The sequence below is a fragment of the Amphiprion ocellaris genome, chromosome 10 (genome assembly GCF_022539595.1).
Source record: "Amphiprion ocellaris isolate individual 3 ecotype Okinawa chromosome 10, ASM2253959v1, whole genome shotgun sequence".
Lineage (NCBI taxonomy): Eukaryota > Metazoa > Chordata > Actinopteri > Pomacentridae > Amphiprion > Amphiprion ocellaris.
The window spans coordinates 17,528,712-17,554,998 of NC_072775.1; the positions used below are offsets into that span (position 1 = coordinate 17,528,712).

The 26,287-nt window shown below is 40.9% G+C and overlaps 1 protein-coding gene across 4 annotated transcripts in view; it reads left to right on the forward strand.

Annotated features, from left to right (window-relative positions):
• The first annotated feature begins 12,424 nt into the window (after positions 1-12,424).
• The window catches only part of pbx1a (pre-B-cell leukemia homeobox 1a), a 48,584-nt gene continuing 34,721 nt past the window's right edge, over positions 12,425-26,287 (forward strand). For 2 of the 4 annotated variants that reach the window (XM_035949318.2, XM_023272716.3), the window contains exons 1-2: positions 12,425-13,146; positions 13,924-13,997. In XM_035949318.2, the coding sequence (XP_035805211.1) occupies positions 12,962-13,146; positions 13,924-13,997 (259 nt within the window). In that variant the 5' untranslated portion in view covers positions 12,425-12,961. The remainder of the gene's footprint in view (positions 13,147-13,923; positions 13,998-26,287) is intronic. The other 2 variants (XR_004847531.2, XM_023272717.3) reach the window with 1 other exon arrangement.

The following is a 26,287-nucleotide window of genomic DNA, read 5'->3' on the forward strand; positions in this document are numbered from 1 at the left end:
AGGGGGATACCTAGGAGGGCACGGGGTCAGGGCTGAGGTACTGTACGTCTTTATGGCTTTAACTATTTCCACACCACGGACATCTCTGTCTGTGGCTCTCGCCCTCTCTTTGTCTTTCTTTCTGTGCCAAGAAAGCTGAAGGGCATAAGGGAAACAGAGATTTTTGCAGGTGTTGTTACTCAGGGATGACCTCCCGCTCCTCTTGGTCTACACTGATACACTCTGTTTAAATGCAGACATGCTGAACTGATTGAAGGCAAGACATTGAATGAAGTGTTTACTTGTGATTCATGATTCTAATTGCTCTGAAAGTCCGGTATACTGCCAGTGTTGTTGGATTTGTTCACCTTTTAGCCTTTTCGTGTTTAGATTTATGAAAAACTGATGCTGATTTGGACCTTCCCAATGTTTAGGAAAGCTGATTTATCCCTTCATAGATTACGGTTTGTAGCAACAAGCCTGAAATGAAGTTTTGTATTGTTTGATCCCATCTGATGTGTCTTGTGTGTTAGACAGGCAGAGTTAAGTGTGTGCGGAAAGCGCTTTGAACATGTATAAATTGACTTGTGTGAAAAAATCATTCAGTATCACATTGTCATGCATTCTGATTGCAATATCAGTTTCTACTTTACTTAGCTTCCTAGCTATCTAATGTAACCATTCATGACTGAGACATAAAGATCTATCGAAAACATGCAACTTAATACTTACTCTAAATAAATTGCAACTATGACATTTTGTGTTTTTTGTTTATTCTTTCCAACATGCTGGGGACTATTCCTATCCCCTAAATAAATGTATGGCTGTGAGATTAAATATATATATATATATATATATATATATATATATATATATATATATATATATATATATATATATATATATATATATATATATATATATATATATATATATATATATATATATATATATATATATTAAAAAAAATTTACTGATTTAGGTGCACTATTTAAGTTGCAAACATTATTTTGATGTGTTGACTTTACATTATGTTTGTTATTATTTGAAATTAGCATGTGATATGTTGTGTTCATTGTGTAATTTAAACTGAAATATCTACATTAATTTCAGTTTTTTCCAATTAACTAAATATAAGTTGATGTGACTTAATGAAATTTCCTCGATAACTAAAATTACTTTGCCAATTCCCTTTTTTAACGCGCTTGGACTCCTATAGACAATTTCAACTTTAACTTTCAATTTTCACCAGTGATTAAATATGACTTTAACTTTAAAAGAAATGCTAATTCCCCTAACTTGATGCAGTTTGTTGTTTGAACATAATTTCACTGGAAGTCGTTATAACTCAAAAAGACTGATGCAAGCTGTTTTATTAATTTCTTTTGTTGAGTCCAAACTTTATTCTTAGAATCAAGGTTGTGTGGATTATTTGATTTGTCTGTGGCCAGTTAGCAATCCTAAAAGGAAGTGTGTTTGGGAAGAGTGGCTGTGTGTGTTTACTATCAACCCTGTCTCCTAAAAATGGCGTTCCTTTAGAGGGAAATTTCTTTTCTCCTGGATGTATTTTTTTGGTGACTGTTGTGTCTTTTCAGCCAACCAATCATACATGAGATGGGGCGTGACTCATCGTGCTGAAAACGCAGGAAAAGGAGGAGAAGCTTCAGTTGAGTTGTGAAAGAGTCATATTTTAATCCAACTCATTATATTTTCCCAGACATAACTGAGCACTTGGGTGTCTAAACTTACCAAAGAGTGAGTGAAAATGAAGCCTAAGAATAATGGTCCAATATGGGACATGGAAATTTTCTATTTTAGTCTTTTACCTTCACCTCCTGACATGGACTTTGTGTCTGTTTCAACTGGAAGTGCTCCTTAGTATGTCACACTCTTACCTCTTAGAAGGAAAATTCATTTTGTTCAAAATGTAAATGAGAATGCAGTTTAGTTTTTCAGGCATGTAATCTGTAGGAGTTGAAACATTTCACCTTGCATGGATGGGTCCTCACCTCAATCTGTGCTTCTGAGGGCAAAGTTGCATCCACTCATGTCTGTATGCAACTAGACCACCTTGTAATTTCTTTCTCTTCAGTCTGAACATCCCTTAAAATGGTTTATAATTTGCTCTGTGAATTGTCTGCGATACCTTATAGTGTTTCAGGTAACATTACGCTATTCATGAGTTAATGTTATTGTTGGGTAGTTTATTCCATTACAGAATCTTAACAAACCCCAGCCAAGTGAACTAGTAACCCAGAGCTGTTAAATAAACGTGGTGGAAAAGTATAAAGTAGTATAATTAGCACCAATTGGAAATACTCAAGAGAACTTCGAGCTTCTCCAGCAGGAATCTAATTGTGTTAACTGGGATAATCTTAGTCTGAAAATTAAATTAGTGCCTAAAAGCATCAGTTACTGTGCTCCATGTAAAAGTAGCGATTGTGTGTGAAGTGACTTCATAAACATTTTTTGACTTTTGTTTCTCCTCACCAGATGAACGAGATGATGAATTGAAAAACCGTGTGCTCTGCGTTCTCCACTTTCTCATTTTAGTCATTTGGGGAAACCTACACACACACACACACACACACACACACACACACACACACACACACACACACACACACACACACTGCCAAGAAGTCAAATACAGTCACGCTAATGTGATGCCAATGCATTACCCCATCAGATTGTGTTATGCATGGACGGCTCTTATCATTTCACCCTAACTTTCAGCTAAATGTGGAGAATGTTTTTCCCCTGACATTAGGGTTTGGTAATGGTGCCTTTCAGGGCCACTCTATTTTCTGAAATGAAATATTCATTCATTGGCGAGGACAGTCTTAGAGGAAGTCTGTCTGAAATGTGAATTCATGGTTCCAGCAGACATTTCTTCAATATTTGATGGGTCATCAGAGCTCTGTGTCTAATACTGTGCACTTCTTCCAAATATTCGCTTTCTGTCTGTTTTGCTTTTTATGTCTGCAAATGTACCCACAGTGAACCAAACCAGGCACCAAGACATGGGCAAGAACACCTTCTTGGATCATTGTTGTACATATTTTGGGAAAAATTTGAAGCGTAAATCACCGTTTTTCTCATTTTAGTGACAGTATGTTTCTTTCTTTCTTTGTTTTTTTTTCCAACAGGTTATCGTCTTATAAGTCCAATCTGTTGTGTGAAACCATCAGCAAGTGCACACTAAATCAGCTTGATTGCATGCCAGCAAGAAGATAAAAGGCTCGGAGGTGGGTACAGTAATCCAAAGAGAGCGGGTGGTCTGCTTCAAGGCATATCGTTTTATTCTCTCATGCATATTCACTTCTAAGCCTCTGAGTATGCAGATTAGTCTTGTCTGAACAGTGGACTCTCCAATCACATCCTACTTTTGCTCTTTCTTTTTCTTTCACTCTAACTACACCCTGCTGTGCATGAGTGCTGGCACAATGAATGTAATGTGCATGGATATCTGTGCATGTGTGTGTGTGTGTGTGTGTGTGTGTGTAGGGGGGGATTTTTTTGTGCTTGTTTTCAAGTTTGGGGGCAGGCAGGTTTGAGTGTGCATGCATGAATGAATGTTTGGGTGTGCGCGCCTGTGTGTTCGTGTTTAGGTATGTGTGTAGGTACGTGTTTGCCAGACACACGGCTTTGTCTTGTCCTGGCACTGTGCTCGGCTCACCAGATGTTCTCCTCTTTTATCATCCTCCGCTTGCACCGCGTTCTTTGAGGTTTAAGGAATCTGTGTAGCTCATATCCAACTTGCTCTGTTGTTTTGTGGAAAAGCGACAACCTCTAGAAAGCCTTTTTTTTTCATTCTTACCTTTAAGAAAATCAGTGAAATGAAGGTTTCCTTCACTAGTGCCAGCTCACTGTCCACTTGTGTGTTTGTTTTTTATGGAGAAAATAATTACAAGAAATAAATGTGTTTATCGATTACTTTTTATATTAGCAGCACCACCAATGTTATAAATGACACTTTTACACTGTGTACGTCTGAGTGAAATGCAGTATATAGGTGCAATATACTGTATATACTGCAGTGATTTCAATCAAACTGGAGTTTTAGCTTTCAAATGGGGCTGTAGCTTTGAGAATACACGCAAATATAACATGTTAGTTGGAGAAATAAATGAGTTAGAATCCAAACATATGCCTCTAACACATGACATCAGCTACTAGCCACACAAGGTCAAATGGGATTTTTCATGATGGATGGGGTTAGCCAGTCAGCCCAAGTGACATGTGATTGGATAAATGTATGCTTTTATGTGCAAACATATATTTTTATGTCTTGTGTGAAGTGAATTTTCAAGTATTATAATACTAAAATGATCAAAAAATATTTTTGAATCCTTTCTAACATATGTCAAGAGATTTAAGAGTCAAATCATGAGAGTAAACTGTCAACACAAAGACACACTGTAAAGAAAAAAAAGGCTATTTTGTCTTTTTCATCTTAATTTAATCCTCAAGCAGATCGTCCTTTGGAGTTAAATGCACTTAAGATGACTTGTATAGAATTCCGTGTGAAAGTAATGCAAAGTGTTAACTCTGGTGTCGTCCTGCGGGTCAGATTGACCCGTTTTAATGTTTAAAGATGTGGAAAAAAATATATTTTCATGGTGAACCTTCTGATGTCCACATTTTTAACAGTTTTGGAAAATTTTTGAACATTTTTTTGGTGGAAAAAAAGAAATGTTAAAAAAATGTTTCTTTAAGAACATTCACAAAAAAATCAACCAAAATCCAGCGAAAATCGCTGGATTTTGGTTGATTTTTTTGTGAATGTTCTTAAAGAAAATATTAGAAGTTTTACTGATATATTTATATAATCACTTTAAATATTTTTAGGATTTTTTGGAAGCTTTTTACTCATTTTTGGAAAAATATTTCCAAGAATTTTCTTGCAATTTTTTTAAAACATTTTTTTAAATTAAATTTTTAAGGGAAACTTTTATGGAATTATTGGAATTTTCTTCCTGAAGGTTTTGCAAATTTTCAGAAATTTGGGAATTGTTTTATGATAAATTTTTGGATTTTTTTCAGACAAGGAAATAGTATTTTTTGGTGCCCATAAATGAAGACAACAGGAGGGTTAAAGTGATAGATAAGATTAAAATTGTGTAATTGACAGACAAAATTACAATTGAAAGAGCAGAAGTACAGAGAGAATTAATAATAAGCATATAGAAGGAGGGCTTGGGTCGTGGTGGGCATGGATTATTGGTTACCAGGACAAATGACTGATCATGAATTTCCTATTTGCTAGACCCAATGTCGAGATCCTTTTGCCTGTGAGGTGAAAGGTGATGATGATTTTAGGAAACCGCAGCTGGAAATACACAAAAGGTCCACTGGGATTCGTTTATTAAAGAAAGCCCCAGAATTCCTCATGGCGTCCACATGCCCTCCTTCCATAAGAGGTCAGAGTGCAGGGCTGCATGCAGAACAGTTTACCTAACAGTGGGAGGGATGCAGCATTTTGCCCAAGGACACTTCAACAGGGCAGGTGAGAAGGAAGGCCACAATTGCCTTTAATTGCATGTTTATATTCACCTGCTGTTCCCAGTGTGCACTGGCGCTTGATTAAAAAGCTAGAATGAAAAGTCACAATTGAAAACCACTGCACCACGCTGCAGTCACGCCCACACGGAATTAAATCAAGCTGTCACCTGGTCAGTGCCACCACCCACCAAACACACACACGCACACACACCAGCAGACACACTCCCATCAACGAACACAGAGAGCTGTCAAATAAAGCAACACTTGTAATTATGGGAGGGGGTGAAATTCAGATTTATTTATTCGAAAATGAAGCCTGCCGATCGACGGAGGGACAGCTCTCCTCCATCTGTCATCGTTGAAGCCACACGCGTCTGACACAGGGATTCATTCGTCTTGTCGTCTTTGACAGTCGGATTTTCCCGGCGCACTCCCACCAAGAGTGGCACGGGATTTTTGGAGGCAGTCTAAAAAAGAAAACACTCTGTGACAAGGAGTAGGCTCTTTATGAATGCAAATGAGTCTGGGAAAATTCACAGAGCAGCTAGCGGGCTCCGAGGCTCCGGCATCCGTCACATCTCCCCCCACAGGCACAGCCCACGCTTTGCCAAGAGGTCTAAGGGCTTACAGGGGCCCTACAGCAAGAACACACTCATGGAAAAAGGGCATGGAAATCCTGTGGCTGACACATGCTGCGAGTGCCACCGGTGACTATTATTTTCATGAAAATGATAAGCTTACTGTTTTTACATGCCACGCACAGAATAGCTGGTGGGATTTTGGGTTTTTTTATTATAAACCATTCATCTCTGGATCCCTCTCTGTGTGCCGATGTGTGTGTTTGAGGATGCGTCACTTGTATCACTTGACATTTGGCTCCCCTTTTATCCTGTTCCAAGGATAGTAAGTCAAATGCTATGTGACAGGTCAACCTCTTCATATCAGTCATCCTTCACCCTGACCCAGCCTCAGCTGCACAGAGACACATCCGGGCCAGACACACTAAAAAATCATAGTTAACGCCCAGATACAGGCTGAGTTAAAGGCAGGTGTGACTATTTACTGAAGAAAAACACCTCCACATACAACATTAGTTCATCTGTTTCCGAGGAAAATAATCATATTTACAAAATATTTCCTGGAGTCGCCATTTAGTAAGATGATTCATATATGATATCACATTGATCATCAGGTAGCTGTGCAGGTTTTGTTTCCAACTCCTGCTTTGCTTCCCAGGATTTCATTTGCTTAGAAGTTAATCTGAGGTGCACAGAAACTGGAACTGTTGGGTATTTAATTTAGCAGCAGTTCAGAGCAGGATGGTCAACCGACGCAAAGGCAAGGGCTGGGAAATGCTGACTCGGCTCCTGTCGCTTAATCTATTTGAGGCGTGATTAAAGTTTAATTCGTACCCATCTCCTAATGCTGGCCGGTGTGTGTGTTCCTCGGCAGCGGGTCGGTGAGTAGTTTCAAGCTGAGCCCAGGTCTTTTCTCTCTGTCTGGGCTTCACTTTATTCATGCCTGAGGGACGCCAGGAGCTGCAAACAACTGAATTTTTCATCAAGGTTACTTCCTGGAGAGATGTGCCATGCAGTTGCTGCTTTCTCCCCCGGTGTGTTCCTACCTCATACATAACTTACCCTGCTCTGACCTGCAGCTCTCTCTGGGAGGGGCTGTTTGACCCTGGTCCAAGATACAAGAATATGTGCTGTGGAGTCAGCATCAGTTTGTTATGAGGATTAAAACACCATTGTTTAAAACATTTTTTACATTATGCACACTCTGGTTTGGCTTCATTTATCAAACAGCTCATAATTTAGCGTTAATAAGCAGTGTATAAACATGTAACAAGAACAGCACTCAGAGAGCGCAGCACTCTGCAAGGCTGCTCATTCCCCCATACGGCATTGTCAGAAATGCACAATATTTTTGTAGAAACGCATAATTTTTTTAGTAATTATTGATGAGCAGAAATCATGGCAATATAGAATGTGTCCATTTAATATAGATGTACCCACAAACAAAATGACTTTGCGCTGAGCACAGGCATGTGTTATGCTTGTGTACATTATGTACGGATACCGAATCGCATGACCTTTATATGTAGCGGGCGGCGGGATTTGGTGGGACTCGGAAACACCCCACAGTTTAATCAATTGTTCCTTGTGTCATTTCCAGTGGACAAGTCCCGATAAGTCCACAGTGGTCAATTTGTAGTAGAATCACAATCATGTCATTGTCAGCAGGCAGCTGATGTAGTGTTCACTTGTTGTCATAGTTACAGTGACGCTGTGCTGCTATCTCGCAATGAAAATACTTAACAAATCCATGGATCTAGACTATAAGCTTCATCACTGCCAAAATCTTATCATTTGGTCCTTGTGTCATTTCTGACTTTCCCTGAAAATTTCATCGAAATTTGTTAGTCTATTTTTGAGTAATGTTGCAAACAGTTAAATAGATGGACAAACGTATGTCAATCGTCACATAACTCCATCACGTTCCTTAGCGGCGTCATAAATGGTTTAACACATATTATCATGCTATATAAGTTACAATGTATGTTAAAGACTCAACTCTACATAAATGTAACAATTGAAATATACACTTTCTTATAGACTTGTTCAGCAAACTTCGATGACACATTTATACGCTGCACCTAAATGCTCAGTTTATCATTATTTTCAGTGGATGCCATCCAGAACACCTTCATGTGACTGTACATTGCTATAGTTACAGCAGTTTCCAGCCACAAATGCATTATAATCTTCGGTACATTCTGTCTTCTTCTGTATTCATCAGAGCAGCCTCACTGGATGATGGTAAACACAACACAACTCAACAAATTCAACTAGTTCACATTTCAGCTGGGAATACCGGCATGCTTAGCATTAACATTTTTAGTGTCCTGAAAAACAACTCTGCAACTTCTGGAGAAAAACATCTACTATTTATAAGAATATTTTTACATCAAAATTCATTTGCAATTATAATCAAATCCCACTTTTTATGAGAATATTAATGCTGCAACAACACATTTGGTTTTAATGGAGGGAAAATATGCAATGTCAGATGATTTTTTCCCTCCCCTCCCCTTTTTTCATTAAGGCTGCAAGTGCTGCTTTATCTGAAATACAGCAATCAAAGCCATAAACAAGGTCCTATTTATTCTATTCAGAGTTTACTTTCCCAACAGCATCCAAGCAATAAGGTCATTTCTGTCTATTGGCTTACAGTGGAATAAATTTGAATTTAGAGTGAAAAGAATGAGCTCTTTAGATCATATTTCACCCGAATCAATGCTGCCTTGATTTTTAAATCAGAACTAAGAGACTGATGTGTGGGAGGTTTACATAGACTAGATTGGGATTTGAAGAACCGACCTCACACGAGTCTGTGGTTTTATAGTCATTGTTTCGGAGCTGAATAATTGGGGAAGAAATACAAGAAAAAACTCGGTCTGATAATTCTTCCCTGCTCGCGTACATCTGCACCACCGTCTCCTCTGTGAGATCTGCAAGACAAATATGAGCCCCCTTCACATTATGACCCTGTTAAATAGGGAATAAAATATAGCAGAATGTCTGACGGACTGCAGAATTCCATTTCAGGCCTGTGCTGTGCAGTCTTGCAGCTCCTGAGTGTCAGACATTATCACCACCACTACCCTCAACCTCACCCTGCCCCTTGTGACAATTACTACCCTACCTCCCTATTCAGCACGTAATGAGAAAACTGACTGATCGATTTCTGTCCAGCCTGTAAAAGAAGGCACAGACCAGACTCTGAGGCCCAGAACTGCAGCGTGTCAATGACACGGTTCAGATTTTTCATGTGTTAACGGGAGATGATTAAGTTATCATTGCAATTAGGGCTGCAAAGATTAAAATTATTGATTAATCAGCTGTTAAATTTCTTGATTAATCACTTGATCTAGCCTATAAATGTCAGAAAATTGTTTTATAAAAAAAAAAAAAAAAAACAGTGCTCAAGCTGACACAATTTACATGTTTTCACTGACCAACAGTCAAAAAACAGACTTTTGTTTTAATATTACTGGAGACGAGAAAAACCTGTAAATGTTCCCATCTGAGCAGATGCAATTAGTGGAATTTTTGCTTGAAAGATTAAAAACACTCCGCTGATTTAGCGTTTAGCATCTCAGTATTGATGGGCAGTTTAAAAAAAAAAAGGAAAAAACTGCACCAAAGGAGCCTGTGGTGTCTTTTATTCAGGCTTGGTTCCAGAACAAAATAAATGACTTGGGGTGCATCTATAACCAGCTGGGATGGACTAGTGTGGACTTTTAGGTGATTGACTACAGATGCTTTTATCTGGATCAAACAGTCAGAACATACAAATCCACATTCCTTCATGTCTGTCCATAGTTATTAAAGTTTGTGTTTGCAAAACTCTGACTTTTCTTGCAATCCAATAATCAAAGCAAAACAAGCGTTTTCAGTTTATAGCGTAATCCACCATGACATTTACTGATTATAGGCAACTCTTTAGTATTGTTGGTTTCCAGTGTTTATCCGGCATGTGTTTTGTATGTCTCAATGCTACTTTAAGCCAACATGTTTGGAAAGTACACTGCAATAAGCACAATATATGAAACAATGAAAAACACTGGTTGAGGGATCCTGAGGTATATTATGTCTATGATGTCTGCAGCTGTTACTGCCATTGTTCGACTTAGCTTCACCAAGCATTTTTGATCCCATGTCAGATATTTGGGTTTTTGGCAAACACTAGTATACTTGAGTTGTCCAGCAACAGCTAGAAGCATCCGACTGCAGCCGCACAGACCGACATGATGCAGCAGACCTGCAATATGATCGCTGCTTTACTGAGTACATTATGACTGTTAGACGAACCATCATGCAATGCACTCAGCCAGCGTTCCCACTTACACTTGCAATAAAATGAGAACACATTCATAATTCAGATTTCAGCTGAGGGAGCCATGTATGCTTTTACATCCTCCTGGAACCAGGCTTGCTTTTTATTCAACAGTCTTCTTCCTTCCTTCCTTTCTTTCTGCCTACATTACCCACAATGCAAAGTGACCACTGACAGTTCAGTAAGATATTGGGATGAGTAGCCACGGCTAAGGTATTTGTAAGGATCAGACTCAGAGAAAGGCAAAGAGGTCTGCTAACTTCGCCTCTGTTCTTTTTGTTTATTTTCAAATTTGTGGTTTTCAGACTGAGCCGACTCAAGTCACGTCAGCTGAGACAGTTTCAGATTTTGTGTGGCTCCCTCTACAGGTGCAAGACTTGATGCCACTTTTTTCATATATAAAGCATCCCTCAGTTTATCAGATTTCCACTCAAAGTCATAATGAATTATGAAAACAGTTTAGCACTTTGATTTTCAGTTAACTTACTATTTGATTCATGGACTAGCTGTAACAAACCGTTGATTAATTGTCAACTTGTGAATTAATCAACTATTTTGATAGTTGATTACACAGTTTGAATAATTTTTGAAGGCTTCTTAAATGTGATTATTTTTTGGTTTATTTCAATTCAGTTGAATTCAACTTTATTTACACTACCGTTCAAAAGTTTGGGGTCATCCAAATAATTTCATGTTTTCCATGAAAACTCACACTTTTATTCATGTATTAACATAATTGCACAAGAGTTTTCTCATCATCAGTTAGCCTTTCAACACCATTAGCTAACATAATGTAGCATTAGAACACAGGAGTGATGGTTGCTGGAAATGTTCCTCTGAATCCCTATGGAGATATTCCATTAAAAAATCAGCTGTTTCCTGCTAGAATAGTCATTTACCACATTAGCGATGTCTAGACTGGATTTCTGATTAATTTAACGTTATCTTCACTGAAAAATAACCGCTTTTCTTTAAAAAATAAGGACATTTCTATGTGACCCCAATGTTGAACAGTAGTGTATAGAGCCCAGATTCACTACATGTCATGTGACAACACTTAGCATAAGAAGGTACAGACTGTACTAATCATAAACAGAAAACAGAAAACCCAACAATCCAGAGTTGCCTTTGGATTCCTGATGAGCGATGGTGGGAAGGAACAGAGAAACTCCTGGGACAGGGAGGGGGAAAAAGACCTCCGACAGAACCAGGCTCGGGGAAGGCGGCCATCTGCCTGGACCAGCAGGGTGATGTGGGGATGAGGGTGGTGAAGAATAGCGTGTGGTGAGGCCAGCGAAAGAAAACAAACATTCTTTCCTTCCTCCATCACAGTAAACTGGATATCTTTGGGTTGTGGATAAAACAAGACATTTGAGGACATCATTTTGGTTTTTGAAAACACTGGTCAACATTTTCCACCATTTTATAGAGCAAACAACTAATTAATCAGTCGAGAAAATAATCAACAATGGAAATAATTGTTCGTTTCACTCCTAGTATTATTATACAGTGATTACCAGCAGTCACAAACACTTGATGTTGAATGCCCAACAGGCTGCTGGTTAAAGAGAGGGAAGGGTTAGATGGTGGGTTTTTGTTATGACTGTTCTGAGCTTGTATTACAACACAAGGCTTATGAAATACTTTCCACAAACTGCAGCACGTTCTAATAAATTCATCTTGATTTATTATTCCTGTGACTGATTACACGGATGTAAATATTCAGCAGGAAAATATATAGTGCGGGTGACAGAGTGTCTTTTCCAAGCGGCACCACGCCGTCCTGTTGGGTCAAAGCTTCACTGCCACTCACAATTATTTATTAGGCTACATATTCACTCTCTATCCATCACTGCATTGCCACCCGGTCCGGTCACATCTCTTTATGTTTATTACAGTGTCCCACCTTCCCGAGGAGGATGATTGACGTTTTCGGAGAGGACCGAGGTGGGACTTGCGCGCTCCTTCTTCTCCAATCGTGAGCTCGAGGGGCGGAGGCTTTTCCATCCATACTCTGATTATGAGTCAGTTACCAGACATAAGCGAAACAATAACAGTTGGCGCTTTACTTTGTATCCAAACCCCGTCACAAGCAAGTTGATTCTTTTTTTTAGCGCGTTTTGGCGCATCACGCTCTCGAGTGCGTCGGAAGGTTTCATAAGAGGAGCACAGCGCGCTCCACTTTTAATCAGATTAGGAGCCTTTAATGTTCAAATCCTGCGCTTCTTTTTTCTTCTTCTTCTTCTTCTCCTTCTTCTTCCCTACAGTAGCGGTGCAGGAGTGGCCAAAGCCAAAAGCAGCGATTCAGATCAGATTTCACCTAAACCAGCTGGGAGAGAGACCGTGAGAGAGAGAGAGAGGGTTTGTCAGTCTCCCTCCTCCCAAATCCAGAAAAGCTTACCAAGGAAAAAGGAGGAGTGTCGGGTGCTGAGGGAGAGAGAGAGACGCCGAGGAATCCAGAGGAATTTCAGAGGATATTTTTCTCTTCTTTTTTTCGCCCCCCCTCCTCTCGCCGCCACCTCTTGATATTAAAATTTAAAAGTTGGAGGGGAGGCAGCAGGGACCGTGGTCAAGGATGGACGAGCAGCCTCGGTTGATGCACTCCCACGGGGTAGGCATGGCCGGACACCCCGGCCTGGCGCAGCATATGCAGGATGGCACGGCGGGGACGGACGGAGAGGGAAGGAAGCAGGACATCGGAGACATATTACAGCAAATAATGACCATCACAGACCAAAGCTTAGACGAGGCACAGGCGAGGTGAGGCTGCACGGAAAAACACTTGTGTTATTAATCGGAAATATTGGGGATGGACCCGGGGGGGAGATAATAACACTGTGGTTTTGTATCAAGACTGCCTCTAAATGAAAGCAATTACGCCCACTGAAGTGCCGTGAGTGCGCGAAAGCGGGCAATAAACACCTCCAAAACTTGTCACGATTCATAATCAATCATTTAAAGCAACTTTTGTGTGATCGACTTGATCAAAACTGTCAATTATTGCACGATTATTGCAGATTAAGATAGGAGGTGTTTTGGCACCTCAGTTACACTGAGACTCTTGTGCCTTGTTACAAAGGAGCTTAGATTCTAATCCTGTGCCATAATAACATGTTGCAGGTCCTCTCCTATAGTTCTGACCTACTGCACTGTTAATGATAATTGAAAATAAAATGAGAAACATTTGAGGCATTCCACAGTTGGAGTGCAACTGAGTGGGTTTTGTGCTGCAAGTAAGAAAAATCTGGGTTTTCCAAATGTGTGGAGCCGTACATTGTGCATATATGTAATAAAAATAATTAAATCCAAAGACTAAAGCTTCATTTTAAACATTATTAATACTTTACCTTGCTTTGGCATCCAGATATTTTATAAATTCACATGCTTTGCAATCACAGGAGCAAGAAAATGTAGGAAACGTCATCTTCATTATGATATTTTGGGGATTTCTGGAAGGCCCACTCTTTAAAGCAGCTTTGTTCTGTTGCCACTTGTTTGAATACTGATATGGAAAGTGGTGTCCTGTCGTCTTTTTAGGAAACATGCACTCAACTGCCACAGAATGAAACCTGCTCTCTTCAACGTCTTGTGTGAAATAAAGGAGAAAACAGGTAAGCAACCACACTGCTGAGAATGTTGGCCATTTTATAGACGTCACCTATTTTCTTCATTTTTTCGTGCCTTTCTTTAATAATTGAAGCATTTTTAAAGAAAATGCGCATTTAATCATACAGAACAAAAGTGATGGTTGCCCAGATACAGCTCTCCTAGGCCAGTGTGCATTTATTTAGCTTAAGACGTGTATTTTTTTTTGATTTACGACACATTTCTCCCAAAGAACGTCCCACATGTGAAGAGCACCGGCCCCTGTTGACTCGCTGTCATTGGACAGGAGTGTTTTCACGCCGACATTTGGGTCTTTGTGGGGCCGGGCTTTCTCAACCCCCTCTTGTCTGTTTTCCTTGGCTGAGTTTGACGGTGTTTGCTAAGTGAGCTGTTTTACATGCAGAGGCAGGTCAGAGGGATTTTCTGTTTATGTTCGCAACGAGGGTCAAAGTCATGAAGAGGAATGTGTGAAATATTCCTCACTTAACAGCAGATTAAAAGAAGAGCGGCTCACATGATGAAAGCCCGTGGATATTCTCTGAGGGACGTGACAGAGAGCTGCTTTTCAAGGGAGGAAATAAAACAAAATATCCAATATATCCTTATCTGTGAACATAACTTTGAAGCTGTCTTTGAGATTATTGAGAGAGCCTTGTCACTTTGTCTGGCGGGTTGGTGCGTCGCAGCCATGCAGCCTGCTGACAATAAACACAGGGCTCATGCTGTATGAAGGCAATACCATTATCATTAATTTAACACGAGCGGTTATGCGCTGACATTGAGTCGGAGTTTTTCCAAAAAAAAATAAAGGAGAAGAGTCATGTAGACACTTGAGATTTTCATCAGAAAGGTTAAAGAGTGCAGCCTGTCAGGAGGGAACTACAGTAGATTGGGGCCCTGTTTCTAAATTGCAAGGCTTGGAAAAGTGAGAGAGTAATGCCTGGCTCTTTGTAAACTGTCTGGCGTCTCCCTGGGTTCAACCAGAGTTCGTTTCCAAAAAGAAGAACAAAGTGACTTGGACCTTTTCCTGGCTTTTCCCCCTGCCTCTCCTCTCTTCCCACCGTTCTTGGCAACCGGGGTTTCACAGAGCCTCCGACAAGAGAGAGAGAGAGAGAGAGAGAGAGGCTCCCCTCAGACTGCAAATTGTCATCCCCTCTGTTTAGCACCAAGTTTGGAAATGAGCATATTTCAACATGGCTTATATTTTCTCTTTTTTTTTTCTTATATCAGATGGGTTATTTATAGTCAAAATGTGGCTGAGCAACACTCTCCAAACCACAAATCAGCAAGCTCCAAATAACTGCATTGTGTTTATGAAGACCAAACAGCATTTCAAAGTTAAGAATAACCCAAACCATTTGTGAGGGAATCGGGGCTGAATCGCTGCCTCTCCGTGTCCTCGCTGTCTACGTTTGAAGAGCTGAGCTGCGCCTCATCTTCGCCCATAGGAGGTTTGTGCAGACGAAACTGAAAATCCTTTCACTGCAGTGACAGAGAAAATGACTCAAACCTTCACCATGGCATTTACAGCCAAATGTGCTGAGTGCAGTGTATGCGAGTGGAGTACAGCCTGTAATTTGTCAGGTCTTTTTTATATTCTTTATAAAGAGTCAGCTTCTCCTTGCTTTTTTACATTGTTGCAGTCAGACTGCCTCTGAGCAGAAGTGTGAGCAGGAGGAGATGAGTGCAGCGGTTCAGATTTGAAGCAGGCCCTTTCTCCTCGACCTTTCACTGAAGAGAGGAAGCGTTTCTGTGCGTCGCTTATCATTTGTTGCATGTAGTTATTCACATGTGTGCTCTGTGGCGGCTCCTCTGTGTGATATATCAGCGGTGGGAGTGTTGACAGCAGCAGTATGGGACGTTGCGCCAGTGAGGTGTCCATCGGCGAGCAGCTGACAAACAAGGCGGGGAGCGCATGCCAATAGCGGACAGAGCGGGCCTTAACTGATGACCCCACACCACCCCGCCGCCTGTATATTTGTGCTGGGGTCGCTGCCATGTCAGAGTATTTAGCAAGCTTAAACAAGCTCAGGTTCACATGCCGGTTTATGGAAAAGCAACGGTGGAGGCTTGTGGTGCCGCCGTTTGGTCGTCAGGGTTGTATTTCAACATTTGCCCCGTCTCCTGGCCTCAGTCAACTTCTTTTTTTTTTTTAAAGCTATCATCATTGTTTCTACAGTTCCTGAGAGCACTTAGAATTTGTTTTCCTGTGCTTGCTTCACATCCTGTGAGGAGAACTGGAGAGCGTCTTTTGTTTGTGTGGAACCATTACGGCGAGGGAAGCTGGCACGTACAGGTTGACTAAGTAAGAGAAGCCAGACACCAAGTCAGTGTTTCTGGGTGTCAGATTTCAGGCCGACTCTCCCCCTCTCTCTCCCCCTCTCTCTCCCCCTCTCTCTCTCTTTCTCCCTCTTTCTCCCTCTCTGTCTGTGTCTTCTCTATCTGTAGGCCTGGGACTGTTTCGTCAGGCCACTCTGTGTCAGCAGCCTCACATTACCCCCATGCAGGCTCGGGTCAGATGGAGAGCTCCTGCATGACTAATGTGATCAGACGGATAATGCATTACACCGCTTGAACTTATCAAAGCTGGAGACCTGCTGAATCAGTCCATCCCACTAACTGCTGCCCCCCTCCCCACCGGCCCCACGCTGCTAATTAGACATGTATACACACTTTAGATATTCCCAGTGATGTTGACTCTCTAAGGTCCTGCCAGGACTCTTGAACGTTGGGGGAAATGTTCGTCTTTCATTGGCACAGAGCAGACATTTGTTTTGATGACTGTCCTGGCTGCAACTAAGAATTATTTTCATCATCTATTAGTCTGACAGTTACTTTCTTGTTTAATTGTTTAGTCTATAATCGCAAAACTATGTGAAGAAATGGCCTGAGTGGCGTCTTCAGAGGTCTACTGTTGTCTGACCAGCAGGCCAAAACTTAAAGAGATTGAATTTGCAGTGAAAAACAAGCAAATCCCCTCAGTGGAAAAGCTACAAAACAAAGTTTGGCATTATTAGTAAAAATGAACTGATTGTACTTGGTTTGAAAAAACAGTAACGGTTTTCTAATTATGATTAATCAATTAATCACGTCCAAAGGCTGGAAATATACACTGAAGTGCATGGTGTTGAAGTCAAATGAGCATTTATGGTACTTTCTGTAATATTACCATTAAACATGGTTGGTGGGACTAGTAGAGCTCCCATGTAGCAGTGGATAAACTGGTCACTATGGCTCCCACTGCTGCTGTTTTTCAGTATTTAATTGACATGGCTGTCCATGATGAGTTCAGGGGTTAGTGTTGCCTCTCTTTGTTACTCTCCTCTCATCTCCAGTGACAGATGGAGGCATTAGTCTCCAATGTGGCGCTGTCCTGAAACTAATGGCTATGTCCTTGGTTTCCCCGCGCTAGCTGGGAGACTGTATATCTGTCCCCGGCTTGGAAGTGCCGAAGCAGCAGTTTATCCCCCCATGTTTTAGTTTCCACGGAAATAAGGCTGAACAGGACTCTGTCTGTTCTCTCATAAATAACTTCAAATAAATAACTTGGAAATGAGCGTGAAGTTTTCCTGAGAAAACGTTGCCAGGCTTTGATTTGCGAGTTTATAGGAAGCTCTTCCTGCGCTTACCCGAAATGTTCGCCTAAGTGAATAATAACAAACATGTAATATATTTTTATAAGTAGTCCGAGCGGGGGATGTGCTGATTGTAAGTTTATCTTTGCTTTTAAAGTGAGTTATATCACATGTAAATAGACCGGATCCCCTTTTTATTCTCTGGCTTTTCCTCCGTATTTGTATTTACATTGAGTACATTATCGGTGCACTTCAGAAGCAACAGTGAGTATATTTTTGCTGCTCCCTGTCCTCTGATATAAACTCACTTGCAATTAGGACAGCTAATATATTATGCAAATGTTGACTAGCTTAATTGAGACATGTTAATCATGTTTTAAGAGGCTAATTACAGCCCTGTATATCTGAGGTGGGAGTAGTAATTAGCCGTGATAACAGATCTGGCTGTAGAATGGTCATATTCTGTGTGTCGACGTATGGTGGGGGAGTGTGTGTGTGTGTGTGTGTGTGTGTGTGTGTGTGTGTGTGTGTGTGTGTGTGTGTGTGTGTGTGTGTGTGTGTGTGTGTTTGTGAGGTTGCAGGTATGTTGCTAGGTGTGTCTTGTGTTTGTTTTTGCTTGGTTGTTGGCAGTTGCAGCAGCAGGCAATATTTTAAAAATCTCCTTTAGCCTTAAATACAAATAAGAAATCTCAGTTTGGCCTCTTTTCAGTGTATGTTCATGTCGATATAATATTTCAGGTAACTGTTTTTGTCTTCATATGTTAAATCTCACCTTCATTGGAATGGCCAGAAGGACAGAGAAACAGTTCACCTATTCAAAAGAAATATGAATTCTTGGCATTTCTATCTGTAGTTTGTTTCCTGCACTTTTCAATCTGGTTATCTGATGCAGGAGGACTGGCTATTCTGCACACTGGGCTTTTATACAAGGCTGTGTTCTTAGTTTTCTGACAGAGATCATATTCAGATCCATTACGCTAAGAATGCCTTCCCACTTATCGAATATAAAATTGCTTTAGAGAGGAAATTTGCTCTATGGCGGAGTGGAGTTTCTTTTTTATCAGATGTTTGTCTCTAGAGCAGCTTTTAGTGTCTACAAAACAGCTCCGGTGACATTATTGCAGTTGCAATTGCCTCAGCCATTGTTTTTCTTATTGGTGCTGTTTGGATTTGATTGGATTTTCCACAGTCTCATAGAATTGCTTCACGCGGCGCGACTGGTAAACGCATATATCCTCACAGTGTTGGAGTTGAAACACCTGCAGATCTTATTATTGATATGTTCATGGGGCTCCAACTGTGCACTTCAACTACCTCTGAATTACAGTTTAGTTTTTTCCATTTTTCACCGTGTTAAATCCTCGTGGTTACATGCGTGCAGCCCTGGCCTTTTCCCACTGTTTGACTGGAGAGATGTATCCTTTCTTATATAGAAAATGTAACTTATGAATTCAGATTTTCATGGGCACTTTGATGGAGGTGGGTTGTGTGGCACCCTGCCACTAAGATGTAAGTGGTGTGTTGGCAGCATGCTGGGGTTGTACAAAGAACCCCCCCCCGACTTCGACGAACAGTCAAACATAAAATGGCAAGCGCTCTTCCCTGGCTGACTTAGTAAAAATGACACAAATTAATACATGCTGCTTAAACAGGACCAAGATTAATGGTTGCCTTTCGCAGCGGCTTAGATCCACTGTCAGTCGCTGCTCGCTGCCCAGATGGAATCAACACCAATCAATGAGGCTGCCGGCTCTCGCTGGATATCTGCTTAGGATGTTGAGTGGTGCACACACACACACACACACACACACACACACACACACACACACACACTCCTGCTTTTAACTATATACTGTACATGCACACACATATGTTGTGCAAAATATACAGGACTTGCATCCTTGTAGATGCAGTGTTCTTGCATCTCTCTTCAGCATTTTCTCTGTATAAACTCATAGGCATATCTTGTATTACTTCCCATACAGTGGGATGTTCAATCAGGTGCCACAAAGTCAGATGGGGAAGAGCAGTGAGGCTGATGGCTCAGTAGTGATTGGATGTTTCAATTACTGATAGTAATGCCATGGTGTAGTGAGTCATGCAGTGCAGATAGCACCATTTATTTTAATCAGGACAGGGGAGAGATGGGTGTGGATGTGTCTCCCTCATTTCAGAGTAGTTTCACATTTAGATGCAGGGGAGTGTGCTCTTTCTCTCACTCCCACTCTCTCTCTTTCTTTATTCCACACACACAAACACATGAACAGACGCACACACACACACACACACACACACACACACACACACACATGCTCAGGTGGATTGAGAGTGGAGGAGAGGTTGCCGTGGGTAACGCATAGCGACAAGGTACTCTCTCGGTGAGCTATTCTAATTTATGTTAATAAACCTTGCCGTTGCCGTGAGAGACAAAGGGGCCACAGATGAGCCTTGGTAACCTCGGCACCTTCACTGGAAGGGAAAGGCGCAGACAAAGAACAATGCAGACACAGAAAAAGAGAGCGGAGATATTGAACTGTAGAGAAAGACACAAATTCTGTGGCGGAGAGCGATGATAAATTTAGCCACACAAAGAGTTGTTTTTGTGGCTGCAAAATCAAACAATCTCATGCTGGCAATCTTCAGTGCGGTGTGTGTGGTATCTAGTCTTTCTGTGTGTGTGTCAGAGTGTGTGTTGGAGGGGCAGAAAGAGGTAGGCAGGCTGTCTCTCGGGATTCTTGCAGCTAATTCCGTGGGGCCTATAGAGACACGGGGTGCTGCAGTTTTGGATCACTTCTCGGGGCAGATGTGACACCACAGGTAGCATTTAGCACAGTAGGGCGAGAGCATGAACGTTAGCAGAGGTCAGCACTTGGTCTGGCTGCCCGGCAGTGTAAAGACCATCTCAGAGAGCCAGATAAGGGCCCCTTAATCTGCTACTGTAGGAGTGTCTGCACAAGTAAAAAGGAAATCCTTAAAAACAGCCACAAAAGTAACTATAATATAAATCAAGACTCCTTGTGTTTGCATTTTCTGCAGTTATGCGTAGGGGTACTGTAAAAATATAACAATTAACAACTCACTAATATAGTTAGATTTTTTAAAAAAAGTTTAATAAAATATTGCTGATTGACTTTATATTATTGCCACTTGTTTCAAGTAACTTTTCAATAAACTTAAATTGCACATTTTTCCACCAACAGCAGATTTGACTTGTTAATAGGCTGAACTATTTAATGAAAATATCTATTTTTTTCCTGACAGATGTTGCAAGTGCAATTAGTTTTGCAATGGAATTACTTAAACCTTTGCTTTAATTAAATATTTACTGTGCAGTATATTTAAAACATACCACATGACATGCAAGCAAAAGTGTGACTGGAACACCAAGAGGAATTTGTAAAACCACTGACATATCATTTTAAATGCCGGGTCAGACACATCACGTCATGTACATCTGTATATGTATTTATTGAAATTGCAGCTTTGATATGTACTTGATTATTTAACAATACTTGCTAAGATTATTAGATATGTTACTGAGTAAAACCTTTTTCATTAAGTGCGTCAATCCAACTAAACTTTGAAATTTCCGGTTCTCTACTTTGATATTAAGCAAGGTTATATATGTAAACATCTCTCCCAGTAACAGCAAACAGGATTGATAATCCAGTGTCGCCTCCTTGCCGGCTCTCTGTACTGTAGAAATACGTACCCCAACCCAAAGAGTGAAAGCTGTGGATTTCCTCTGTGCCTTCTGTCTGCCAGCTTGCCTTTGGCGGTGTTAGTTCTGGACAGTTAACTCCTACTGAAATTATGTTAATTGCTGTCATTTTCTTTTTCTACTTGAGCATAATCAGCAAATTATATACTTCTGTTCATTTATTACCGAGCCTCTCCTAACGGAGTTTTTACCCTTCAAAGATCAAAAGTTAGGGGGTAGTTTGCTCTTATGATTTGTGTACACATGGGAGTTTATGTGTGGCATCAGCTGCACTGTGTCACAGAAGTCAGTTTTAATTTGTGTATTAATATATTGATGATCCCTTTCTAAGTGCTAAATCTGCATCTGAACACTGAAATAGTGATACCTGAGAAGTGTTAATGCTGCATACATGCAAGATATAAAACAACTGTGAAGTTCATAACATTAGGTCTTTGTTTGAAAGTGCGTCAGGTTGGTTTTTCTCATGTCACATTCAGTTACACCACCCGACATGATAACTCAATGATTGTACAAATCGCATTTGTTTTTGCAGTGTAGTTGGCTGCCTCGGATGGCATCACGTTATAATGTGGATCTGGCATTCCTACATAAGTTTCAGGTGTTCATGCAGTAAATATGGACGAACAAACAGAAACGCCTCAATTCGAGATGAAAGAAGCTGCAGGAAGCCTCTCTGTTCGTATTATTTATTACTGTCACTTTCATCTGTGATTTTATGCTTTTTTTTGTGAAGTGACGGTTGTTTATGGAAATTCTCCTTGAAATCAGTCACTTTGTGTAGGTGTGCACACATAAACACGAGCGTGCACTATGTGGGGTTGTCTGCACTCTGAAGTCTGGTGAACACAAACAGGAAGGCAAGTGTATTAGATGGAAGTGATAGGGACAAGTAATTCGAGACATGGATCTGAAGCGTAAGAAATATGGTAAAACTTCAATATGCAGCAAAAAGACAACATACTTGGATCATTTTATTTTCACGATAAACTGCATTTTTATCCTTATTATTTATGACTGAACCAGCGTGCAGCACATTGCTCCACCTGTATATTTTGCTCCTTCAGATTAAAAGACACTTTCACTGCAGCACATCATATGTCAGCATGTGAAAGTTCATCCTGAGCCTTAAAAAGGAGGATCTCAGTGCTTCTTATTCATGCTTTCACCAGTCGCTCACAAGATTTGAACCAACGACCCCGTGACTCCACGCATGCCTCTCGCGCCTCGAGGCGAGCAGCTCGTCTTCTATTATTTTTTATTTGGCTTGCCAGCACCACCTTGTAGCCTGTTTTATTGGACATGTCCTTCAGCACCATGTTTAGCAGTCTCCTCCCCTAAACACATAAAATTCCTTTATGTTCCTATTACTTGAGTTTATGAAGAGCGTCTTCACCCACCTCCCGTCCGATAAGATCATATTGATAGATTGATATTGGGAGAGCTGTAGTGTGATAAAGGCGCGGGGGTTAAGAGCTTCTTGGATAGTTTAACCTTGATAAAACAGTTGTTTCAGTGAGGCTGATTTTGCCCCATCCGTCTTCATCCGTCAGGGCCCCGCTGAAGTATGCAAATGAAGGCAGTAGAGGGAAGCGCCGTGTGCGGTTAAATGGGGCGTTGCGAATGTGCGGTGTACCGCGCCGACGGGGTGATACTACTTACTGTCCAAATTTAGTGTGTCTCTTCTGAAACACACCCCCCCCCCTTCCTTTTTGTCTGCATTTCAAGAATATATACAGCCTGAGAGGAACTGTGGCCTCTCGTAAAATGATTACAGCTGTGACAAGCAAAGCAGTTTACGCTTGTGCATGTGCTATATTACCGTGGGTTTTAATGTTTTTTCAGCTGGAATTTAGTGACTGCCCTTTATTTGGGACTCTCTATGTGCGGCGTCTGCATTTGCATGTTGCAGCGGCTTTTTATTGCACGCTCCAGCCATACATTTTAGCGTATGGCTGTTTATTGTGCTAATTAGTGAGTCTGGAGGTGTAAGGGTAATAATCTTTGTGATAATAACTGTTTATGCCTTAACACTGCTCTCCATTCACAGTTTATGTTGCTCGGGCAGCTTCATTTGCCTGATTAGTTTTGTACCTACTCAGCAGCATTAGGGATGTTTTTTGTGTGTGTTTGATTCTCTCATTTATCTCACGTGTCGGCATATTGATTGATTCCCCCGCTCACTCATTATTTTGTTCTGTTCTTCACAACTCATTTTCAGAAAGAGGGCCAGCTCCGAGGCCAGAAACAGATACCATGTCTCCTCTCTGCTGTCTGACTAGCCACCACACACATAAAGCTGTCAATCAGAAGCTTTCCTGGCTGCCCTTTGTTATGGAACGCCAGCTCTGTGGGTGGGTCCTCTGGGTGATAGATGGCTCCGAGAGCCTATCGGACTGCAAGAAGCATCCATCTCTGTCTGGAGCCTGTTAAACAAGCTTGGGAAAGCAGCCATGTAGTCCTAACCACCACTGGCCTCCACTAAAAAACCCCATTAACATTAATGAAGGATAGCTTTAAAAGTTCTTCAGTAATAGGCTTGAATTGGATTTATGAGTCAGATAGTTTGCCAGAGAGTACGTCATGAAAAATGTCACTGGTAGATAAATGGAAATGAGCGTTTGAAAGGTCTCGGGACACTGTTTCAGGGAGGATTTCAGCTCAGCTTGGAAACATTTTTTTCATTTTCCCCGCAGCTCTAAAATCAAGCAGCAGCTTCAGTGGCTGTGAGGGGAAAGCGAGGTGTTTGATGTTTTAAGTCACTGCAAAGATAAAGCTGCTCATCTTACACACAGTGCTGCCGCTTCGAGAGAAAAAAAAATAAGTTCTTAATACTTTTTTTAAAGGCCTTTCATCCCAGGTGGCACTGGCCATTTCAATATCTTGCAACTACCACTTTACCTGTCTGCAAGGTCCCTATAGATGGCTGCTGTGAAACTGCCATTAGCCAGCCAATTCCTCAGCCACAGATTACTGTGCCAGTACGTGGTAATCACAATGTTGAAAAGGTCTGATTGCACTCCATCCAACCTACAAAGTGTGGCATAAATGGGTTTTTCGAAGGTCTGCAGTTGGTTGTTGGTATGTCATCATAGTGCATTAGGACTGTCAACGGCAAAATAGCAGTTTTTGAAGCCGCTTTCATTTCATGTGAATGCTAAAAGGATACAGAAACATACTTGAAACAAACCAGGCAAACAAGGCCTCGGTGAGATTGTTCAGTCGAAGCACCTCGTGTACGAGCCGAAGCATGAACTTGTTCCGTTTGGGATTTCGTGCGGCTCCCCTCTCTCTTGGTTTCTCCCTCCGTCTTTTCTTTCGGCTACTCTGCTCTCTGCTAACCTCTGATGTCATTAGCGTTGGAGGGTGGTTGAGGGGAGAGAGAGGGCTGCTATTCTTAATGAATTCCGCTGTGTCTTTGCACTCCCCCACCTAGTTAACCTCCCCCCAGCCTCCCCCTTCTCCAGTGCTCAAGGTGTCAAATTAGAGCAGCTGGAAAAGGGGAGAACAAGGAGATGTGCAAGGTACATCTCACCCCAGCTCATTTCCTCACTCTCCTTCAAATCACCTAATACAACATGAGATTCATGAATAGTATCCATGTAACAACTATGCAAAAATGGTTGGATGCACTTCACGTATTCACTGTAATGATTAAGAGGCTGCTACTGCAGTTAATACCGTGTTACTCATGCGCTGCTGAAAATACAGTTAAAGGAAGAATTCACCTTCATCAGGTACTTTGACTCTGTTACGTTCAGTATCATCAATCAGCAGGGCAGCTATGGGAGAAATATTCAGATCCTTTACTCTAGCAAAAATAATACAATGTAAAAATACACAAGCTTTGAAATTTTTAAGCAAAACTAATTCAACAATACTGTACTCAGTATGTAATAGAATGGCTTCTGCAGTGTTACATTAGAATAGATTACACTTTGGGATTATTACTACTCATGCACTGACATATAAGCAGCATTTTAATGTTGTAGCCGGTGAAGCTGGAGAAAAGTTTTTGCTTTTTAAGCTCTGTAATGAATAACTGTCTCTTTGTAACTCCTTTGAGTTGCATATTTCAGCGAGCTGTGAGCATTTTTCTTTAAATACATCTCAGATTGTTTCATTTCAGTTATTGTTTGTGACCCTGAAACTTTGCGGTATTTAACAAGCACAAAGCAGCGACTGGAAAAAAGTCTGAAATAAATGAATATGTAACAGAACAGTACAGAGCCCCTGGGTGGAAGCCACCGGTGTTCTGTGAAAGAAAGCACTGTATTGTAAATGCTGCTGTAAATGCTACAATTTCTGAAATCATATTCTGCAAAGTAACAGTAAATATGGGTGTCATAATGGTATAGTGGAGTATATATACAATGCTTGCCTCTAAAATGCAGTGCACTAGTAGTAAGCTCAGAATTGTATCTTACAGTAGCACTTGGAAAATCTCTTTTCCCTTCATTTCTTGTCACAGTCATTACAAACTCAAGCTGTGCAATGTGGTTCAAACAAGCTGAGAATCTAAAGTTTCCAAAGTTACCAAATTAGGCAGATCAAAGCCAAGCTTTCAAAATGACGAAGCAGCACAGCCACAGAAAAGGCGTGTTTTCATACTGTGCATCATCTCGCTTCAATTAAGACTTGAAACAAACTGATGCAGAACATATGAGTATATGTGTGATGCTGTCAAAGAGAGTGGAATAAGATCATTTGAAGGTATTGAAGGGCTTCATCAGGTGAACCTGTGAAGTAGTATTTTATATATCTGATTGTGGGTTCAGTTTTCACTGCAATATAAAGTCCTGCAAGTTTATAGAAATGACAATAACATAGCTAGAAAGAAAGAGAACTATATTTCCCATGCACAATGACATAGTTATAGTGCTATAAATTATTAAAATAGAAAAGTAGCCAGTCTTTGTTCCCCCTGCACATCACTGAGGTGTAGCACTGCCCTCCCTGGCTCATAATAGGGAATTCTAATAAAGAATGTCTGCTTAGC